Here is an 8,787-nt window from a genome sequence, read left to right as displayed (position 1 = left end):
CAGGTGGTTTTTACATTTTTTCTATTAGTATCAAAGTATATTACTTTTTTAAGGCATTAAAAAACTCCCAACATGCTGTGTAATACTTATAATTGTTGACTTGATGGCAAGAATCAAAATAGGTAAATACTCCTTATAATTAAGAAAAAAAATTAAAGATGCTTTGAAACAGCATGTTCCAGCCACAAGTGACTAGTTTTTAGTCCAGAACCAGCAATACCCACCATTTGCTAGCTACCTAGGATTTGCAAAGGATCAGACCTTTGCTAAGGGTGTTACCTTGTTTTATTCATTCATCACTCTTAGAGATGTCTGCCTTATCAGTTTATTCCTTTGTCTACGAAGGTTGGCCACTTTTAAGACATGAACATAAAAGCACAAGGGATTAAAAACTTACATGTAACACTAGAGAAGTGGCTAAGACACTGAAAGTTTCTGCACCTATTTCCCACATCTGTGGAGAGGTCATAAAGGGGACTGAATCACTCTGCACACCTAGCAGAGCACATAATGCTGGAGAGGGGAATATAGAACACCCCCCCTCCAAACCCAGTCGCCTAGTTATACTAGTCTCTTGAAACAACTATGCCTACTAGTGTGATTTCAAATACACTATTACTATTTAGTGTGAAGCGTAAGTAAAACGCTTATTAAGTATAAACTTCTACATTCTAAGAGTGCAGCTCTGCAAACCAGCCAGACAAGCAGCTCATTATTTACTGGTCTTACTACTTGGAACACTCCAGTTGTTCAAGAGAACTACCTCTTCCAAACAGGGATACCCACAGTCCCCATTTGGTTAAGAATTTGTAAAAAATACGTAACTTTGACAACACTATAGTGAGCAAATTTTATTTTTACTCATTCAAAAGATGAAAGGCTCAGGAACCTGAGCTCATCTCAGTTCTTCCTGTTTCCTGAATCCCTTCTTCCTCATCTTTAAGCCTCACTAGCAAATCTGGAATAAACATCATTTTCTTCTGAGGTCCTTCCATACTAAAATATGTTCTTTCTCCAGAGACACTTTCATATGTCATTTCTGATACTACACTGCAAGTAACATCAGTTCTCAGCATCTAACATCAAATGCATCAAAAATACTTAGAAACATTTTTGCCACATCAAAACAATTGTCATTACTTCCTAGTCTCTTTTAGCCCTGATGTTATAACCTACTCAACTAGATTCAATTTATAAACTGGATGCAATAATGAATGCTACCTTATTGCTCTCTGTGAAATTACACAATTTGAATTCTGCCAAAACAGTTCCACTCAAAAAAGATCAACATTGGCCTGGCATATGGATGGCCCAGGTTCAATTCCTGGTCAGGGCACACAGAAAAAGTGACCATCTGCTTGCTTCTCTTCCCCTTCTCTCTTTCTTCCCCTTCTGTAACCAGTGGCTTGGTTGGGCTGAGCATCAGCCTCAGGCACAAAAAATAGCTCAGTTGGTCCAAGCACTGGCCCCAGATGATGGTTGCTGGGTGGATCCTGGCTGGGCGCATGTGGGAGCTTATATCACTCTCTCTCCTACTCTCAACAACAACAAAAAAACCCACAAAAAACAAAAACCCATACATGTGAATCACAGGACACAAAAATTTTGAAGGGAAAGAAATACAAAACATCCTTCTAGTTAAACAGAGATTTTATTTCTTGCGTACATAGACACTTTATGCAACCAGGGCAGAGGCTGTGGATGACTCACTGAAAAGGAAAAAGAGGGAGAGGAGAAGACTGGATTAACACAGGTAGTCCATATTCATTCATATTATCTCCCAGCTAATGGGAGTCATTTCCAAACAACTAACATAATCCCAAATATTTAAATGTACCAATCTGCTGAGTTTTGAGTTAGTTTGTTGTGGCTCAAGCATAATGAATTCAAGATGCTCACTAAGACATCCAAGGAAGAACTGACCAACATAAGGAAAAACCTTTCTGGTGGAAACTGCAAATGTTCGGAAATCAACCATTAACAGCGAGCAACTTTTTGCAACCAATGCAAAAAGAGACAAATTAAACAACTGGAAACAATGGTTTGAACCAAATTTTTACCCACTTTCTAAAATGGGTTCATGTTCTAAATCAGGGGTTTGCAAACTATGACCCTTTCCTTGTCTTTACAAATAAAGTGTCAATGGAAAATGGCTATACCCCTTTGTTTACATTATCATCTGGTTGTATTCCTGTTGTAATAGCAGTCAGAAGAATAGTTGACCGTATAGCCAGCTGGGGCTTAAAACATTATTGTCAGTCCTTTTACTATATCTACTACCCGGCTAACTGCTGTTCTTGTTAACAAATAAGGTTGATACTTACTATTTCCAATTGGGCGGGAGGACTCGTTTGGTCTTATAATAGCGAGCCAACCGGTGAATACGGCTCTCGATCAGAATCAGACGGAACTTAGCATCCTTATCCTGAAAATAAAAATTGAGAGAATTCAAGAAAACCATTCAAAACAACTAAAAACTATTTTAACAAAGGAATGTACAGACTCTATGCACTTTAATGGAAAGTTACCCAATTCCCTGTAATGAAATCACAAGCTCAGTCAGGTTCATGTGGTTACAATGAGTCCTTAAGGGAATTTAAGGTTCTTTCAAAATATACTCATTTTTTAGTGTGTGTGTGAGGGGGAGGGGAGAGGGAGGAGGGAGGGAGGAGGAGGAGAGAGAAGGGGGGGAGGAGCAGCGGGAAGCATCAACTCCCTTATGTGCCCTGACCAGACAAGCCCAGGGCATTGACCCAGACCTCAGCATTCCAGGTTGACACTTTTATCCACTGCGCCATCACAGGTAGGGCGGAATTTAAGGTTTACTTCTATAAAACTGAGCAGGCTGATTTGTAAAACTCAGAAAATAAACAACTCAACATTTTAAACCAAATGAATACATTGTAACTAGAGGAGCCAAAGCTCCTCCCTTGGTCTCTTCTGGTAGATTTTTTTTTTTTTTTTTTTTTTCTGAAGCTGGAAATGGGGAGGCAGTCAGACAGATTCCCGCATGCGCCTGACCGGGATCCACCCGGCATGCCCACCAGGGGATGATGCTCTGCCCATCTGGGGCATCGCTCTGCTGCAATCAGAGCCATTCTAGCGCCTGAGGCAGAGGCCACAGAGCCATCCTCAGCGCCCGGGCAAACCTTGCTCCAATGGAGCCTCGGCTGCGGGAGGGGAAGAGAGAGACAGAGAGGAAGGAGGGGGAGGGGTGGAGAAGCAGATGGGCACCTCTCCTGTGTGCCCTGGCCGGGAATCGAACCTGGGACTCCTGCACACCAGGCCGACGCTCTACCACTGAGGCAACCGGCCAGGGCCTCTTCTGGTAGAATTTTAAATTCAAAGCAACTTTAGTCTGACTAGTTTGAGCCCTAAACCACCTTATCTAATTTAAATCACACATTATATTTTCTTAAAAGAAGTTAGTAAAAGCAGTTCTCTTCTTACCTTTCTGTTCCTCTCAAGATGTTTTCGAACAGCAACAGCTTTCTTAATTAAATGGTAGAGATCCTCAGGAAGATCAGGAGCAAGTCCTTTGGACTTAAGAATTCTCAAGATTTTATTGCCTGTCACAAAACGTACTTGTGCAACACCATGTGAGTCTCTCAGGATCACACCTATAAAGGGAATAATACATTAAAAATTCACACATCGAACACACTGACTAGAGCATGTGATGTCAAGATTCTAAGTCACTTTTCAAGTTTCCTACCTGTGAAATGGGGCTTACTTTATTACACATCACAGAAGCCAATGTGAAAATTCACATAAAACTCACTCAGACACCCAAAGAAGTTTTACCCAACACTAAGGAAACCCTTCTGGTGGAAACTGCGAATGTTGGAAGACCATCATCACAGAGAGCTTGATAGATTATAGAACATCAAAGCTATTAATAAGATTCCAACTATGGCCTGAGCAGGTGGTAGCACAGTGGACAGAGCGTTGACCTGAGATGGTAAGGACCCAGGTTTGAAACCTCGAGGTCGCCAGCTTGACAATAGGATCATAGACATGACTCTATGGTCACTAGCTTGGCTGGAGCCCTGGTCAAAGCACATATGAGAAAGAAATTCATGAACAATAAAATTCTGCAAATATAAGCTGATGCTTCTCATCTCTCGCCTTTCTCACAAAACAAAAAGAAAGATTCCAGCTATGTATACTTGCTTAACTAAAACCACCATGTGTTAAGAATATCAGCTAAAAAAAAAAAAAAAAAAGAATATCAGCTATTGTAGTAAAAACTTAATGTACCTTTTTTTTTAACCTCAAAATAGCACCATCTGACCATTTAACAGTCTATGTACTTACATTGAGGGCAATGCTTCCCCTATACTACAGGCTCCAGCAGGGCAAATATTTTGCCTTTTTCTCGACTTCTGTATGTATTCTCCGGGTCCAGAACCACAGAGCAGGCAAACATTTGCTGAATAAAGCCACTTGCTGTCACACAAAACTGAGATTCAAAGCACACCTAACTGTGGGAAAGTGTGACAAGCACTCTTTAGTTGCCCACCGTAACTCCTTCACCTAACTGTGTGATCTGAGGCCAGTTATACAGCCCCACTGTGCCTCAGTTTCCTCAACTGTAAGCTGGGGAAAACTGCTAGTATTTATTTGAAAGTACTGCTGTGGGAATTAAACGAGGTCAGTATATGTCAAGTGCTTAGAACCTGCACTTAGGAGTGTCTAGCCCATAGTAAATACTCATCAAACTCTGGAGAACGCTTTAATTCACTGTCTTCAGAGAACTGCAGAGTTCAACCTAATCAATGATGATCAGGTCTCGGTCATCAATAGTAAAGCCAAGAAATAGGTTTTCAAGGCACGTATGGGACACATTTACCACCATCCGCCCCCAACCCCCTTCTGCAGGTTACACGAGGACAGGCGGAAGGGGCTACTTCAAACACTCACCGATTTGTGAGGGAGTCAGGCCCTTCTTGGCCAGTTTGTAGATCTGCTCCTTCACGTCGTCAGACGTCAACTTCAGCCACTGTTTGTAAAAAAGAAAGCGGCTTAGGACGACAAACCTAGGATGGTACCGGGGTACAGCGGTCCTCCCTCCTCGCGCACACACGGCCCCCACCCGGCGCCACTTCCCGGGAGCGACGAATAGTATCCCCGTCCCCCACCTCACCCCGGTCGCCGCACGCTACTTACGGTGGGGACGCTGCGGCGGTAGGGCAAAGCCGACTGGGACAGGCCCTTCCTGGAGAGAGAAGCAGTCTTACGGTGAACGGGCGCTCCGCAACACAGCAGCCTAGAGTATCATCCCCTCGACCCACCGCCCACACCCGTTCCATACCCCCCCACCCTCGCGGCCGAGCCCTGCACCCGCTGGGAAATCCGAGCTCACCCGGGAGCGTGCATGCGACCCATGATGGCGGCGGACAGGCAGAGAAAAAGAGAGCTAGACTTGCGAACGCCGCAGGAAGCCACCCAGCACACAGGAAGTGACCTCACATCTCCTCGCTTCCTTGCATGCGGGAGGCGGAGCTACGCTGCGTGGATCCTCAACATATGCGGAACCACATATCCCGACATGCATTTCATTCGGTATGGTAGGGGAGTCCTCGATCAACAGGACTACATATCCCTGCATGCATTGGCCTTTGAGCGGGAAATCCACTCCACCTCCTGCGCGGACTGTGAGCCTCTGATGGGGCTGCCAGCGCCTAGGTCGTTCAGGTTCGAATACCGGCCTGGGAGTGGTCCTGGAGCATAGACTACTGCAGAGGTGGAGGGCTAAATCCCTACCCTAGGAAAGGCCGTTCTCTGCGCCCCCGACTCCCCCAGCGAATTAGGGTGCCGGAAGTTCAGCGGTACACAATTGTTGATTGATTCACCGGCGCCAGCCCTTATGTAGGCGCTAGATACTTCAAAAGCTGTCCCTGCCCCTAAATTCTCAGATACAATACCATGGTGGTAAGTGTCACACTGGAAGTCATTAATGGTAATTAATGACTATCCCCCGGCCCGCACTACCATTTCTTATCTCAAGCCCTAACCTAAATCAGGGGAGGGATCACTGACCACGAAAGACCGCCCAGGGATTTGAAGCAGGCGCTGGCGAGTCCCTGCTCTGTCTCTACACTCCACTTGGGTCCCCTGCACGCTTTTCCCTATACCGGGCTGTGGGCAGGGTCTCCTGGAGCCGCGTGCCCGAGTGGGAGTTAAACAGGGAGCCTCTTTGGGAACAAGATGGTAAAGGCAAAGGCAGGAGCTGCATGTAGAGAGGCGAAGGGAAGTGCAGAGGGTGAGGGAAATAAGGAGGCCCTTGAACTTCCTTCCTGGAATAAGGGAACTGCCACCGAAACTTTTAAGACTCTGTACTGGTACACAGGAATGCGTGGAAAGATTGAGGAAATGAAGGGGCTTGTTCAAAATCAAATGGCCCTGGGAAGGAGGGGAGGTCAGTAAATTCAATAAACGACTGCTAACAAATATGAAGTAACGGCTGCCTGAAAGAAACTGGAGGCCCTGGCTGGTTGTCTCAGTGGTAGAGCGTTGGCCTGGCGTGCAGGAGTCCCCGGTTTGATCCCGGCCAGGGCACACAGGAGAAGCGCCCATCTGCTTCTCCACCCCTCCCCTTCTCCTTCCTCTCTGTCTCTCTCTTCCCCTCCCACAGCCAAGGCTCCATTGGAGCAAAGTTGGCCTGGGCGCTGAGGATGGCTCCGTGGCCTCGGCCTCAGGCACTAGAATGGCTCTGGTTGCAACAGAGCAACGCCCCGATGGGCAGAGCACTGCCCCCTGGTGGGCATGCCAGGTGGATCCCCGTGGGGCACATTTGGGAGTCTGTCTGACTGCCTCCCCGTTTCCAGCTTCAGAAAAATACAAAAAAAAGAAAAAGAAAGAAACTGGAAGTACTAAAACATCCACCCCACTCCTTCAACCAATATGATGAGTAACTTTTTCCAAAGCATTACGAATTTCATTCAAATTGAGTAATCTGTTATTACCTAGCAAAGATGCATTCTTATGATTGACCAAATTTACACCTTTAGCCCAGACATGGAATAAGTTTTAACATGGCTCTAATTCCCAATCCTCATCCCTAGCTACCTACTCTAGACCCTTTGTATGGCCAGTAGCCACGGCCACCATCACAGCCATCTGGCCCATGCAGGTTTGCATTTGAGTCAGACAGCCAGTAATGAAACAATGGAGCCAAGAACTGGTGGGCCATTAGCTTTAATCCTAGCTTGCACCTAGTGGGCAAGAAATACACTCACTGAGAAAACATTTCCCTTTCCATTCAGGGCTCCCAGAGCCATTGACTTATCCAAGTTTCCTAGAATCAAAGATTTCTAGCTCGCCAGCCTTATTCACCTCTGGTCCCCATCTCCTTCTCTCTGCACAAACTCTGCACAAACTGGCTTCTCTTTCAGCATTCCATCATCTTGGCTGCTTCTCCTCTCCTCCACGTGGTCTTTCTCTCCTCTCCTCCAGCATGGGCCCCTCTGCCCCATTTTATAGTGTAGAAATCAAAATCTTTAATCCAATATACAAACAAGGAAATCTCTGATACAAAGTCACTTATCTGAAGCATATAATGGGATTCCTCATGAGATTGCACCACCCCACATCATGCAACAAAGGTGTAGGGAAAAGTTTAGTCTTAAAACTAAGCCTTTGGCTATAATGACCCTGCCTGCTTACAGCCTGTCTCCACCCCCAATGCAAACTATAAGCGAGCAAACATATATATATTTACAAACTTATTTGACCAACACCCTTAATTTCAATTAAACACCACTCATTTGCTCAAACCATGTAAATGTTAGTCTCACTTTTCCTTTTTTGTCTAATTTTCATTAGAGTCATCTCAGATCTACCACAAAATTATATCATGAATACATTCACTTCTCTCCATTCCACTGCTACCTCCAATCCAAGATGAGAGAGAGCTACCACCAGCTCTTATCTGGGCAACTCAGTGAGATCCCAACTGTGTGCTGTTACTACTCATGTCCCCAGCATAAACATGTGACATTCCATTCTCTACCTAGTTGCACAGTGATCTTTTAAAAATGTAAATCCAATAATTTATGACTCCTCCCCTGAGTACAACCCTTCTATATTTTCTCAAGGCATTTAGAATAAAATCCAAAACCCTAGCCTCTATGTCAGGGAAGGTCAAAGGCCTTCCCTGATGGAAGAGTATCTACTGTAATCCTCCTCCCTTTCAATACAAATATCCTATTTATTTATTTTGTGTGTGTGTGTGTGTAACAGAGACAGAGAGAGGGACAGATAGACAGGAAGGGAGAGAGATGAAAAGCATCCATTCTTCATTGCGGCACCTTAGCTGTTGATTGATGTAAGGCCAGGAGCCACCATCGTGGTCATTCACATGCAGGTTCCCATTGGATTCAGGCAGACGGTAAAGAAATGGCAGAGTCGGAGGATGGTGGGCCATTCTGTTTATTGGTGTCTCACCATGACAGGCAAACCACAAGAGAAGACAAGGGAAAAGCAGAAAACCAGCTTTTCCCATGAAGGGCAAGGGATCAGGGAGGCCCCTGCAATGGTGATAGCAGAAACCAAGAGAGCAAGCTCTCAGTCTGCCCCACTTTATTGTATAGAAATCAAAACCTTTAATCCAATATACAAACAAGGAAGTCTCTGATACAAAGTCACTTATCTGAGGCATAATGGGATTCCTCATGAGAATGCACCACCCCACATCATGCAACAGTCAAGGGTGTGGGGAAAAGCTTAGTTTTAAAACTAAGCCTTAGGCTATAAGCACCCTGCCTTACAGCCCGTCCCCCACAC

General features: G+C 45.1%; 1 protein-coding gene across 1 annotated transcript; it reads right to left on the bottom strand.

Annotated features, from left to right (window-relative positions):
- Positions 1–1,632: 1,632 nt before the first annotated feature.
- RPS13 (ribosomal protein S13) lies at positions 1,633–5,478 on the bottom strand. The gene is made up of 6 exons (XM_066360561.1): positions 5,366–5,478; positions 5,170–5,218; positions 4,924–5,002; positions 3,451–3,620; positions 2,325–2,425; positions 1,633–1,709 (listed from the first exon to the last, which is right to left on the bottom strand). Exons 1-6 carry the CDS (start codon positions 5,386–5,388, stop codon positions 1,676–1,678), a joined length of 456 nt encoding a protein of 151 aa, XP_066216658.1. The 5' UTR covers positions 5,389–5,478; the 3' UTR covers positions 1,633–1,675.
- Between the last annotated feature and the right edge of the window lie 3,309 nt (positions 5,479–8,787).

Source organism: Saccopteryx leptura, chromosome 1, assembly GCF_036850995.1.
Source record: "Saccopteryx leptura isolate mSacLep1 chromosome 1, mSacLep1_pri_phased_curated, whole genome shotgun sequence".
In the NCBI taxonomy this organism is placed as follows: Eukaryota; Metazoa; Chordata; class Mammalia; order Chiroptera; family Emballonuridae; genus Saccopteryx; species Saccopteryx leptura.
The sequence above is the reverse complement of the archived record's forward strand: the minus strand, read 5'-3'. Positions and strand labels throughout refer to the sequence as shown.

What these genes read in the sequence shown, in the direction of transcription:
- RPS13 (XM_066360561.1), bottom strand. Translation starts at nt 5,388, where the DNA reads ATGGGTCGCATGCACGCTCCCGG. An exon ending in CCTGACTCCCTCACAAATCG is followed by an intron (nt 3,621 to 4,923) that starts GTGAGTGTTTGA and finishes TTCCCTTTATAG; the next exon opens with GTGTGATCCTGAGAGACTCA. An exon ending in ATCTTGAGAGGAACAGAAAG is followed by an intron (nt 2,426 to 3,450) that starts GTAAGAAGAGAA and finishes TTTTATTTTCAG; the next exon opens with GATAAGGATGCTAAGTTCCG.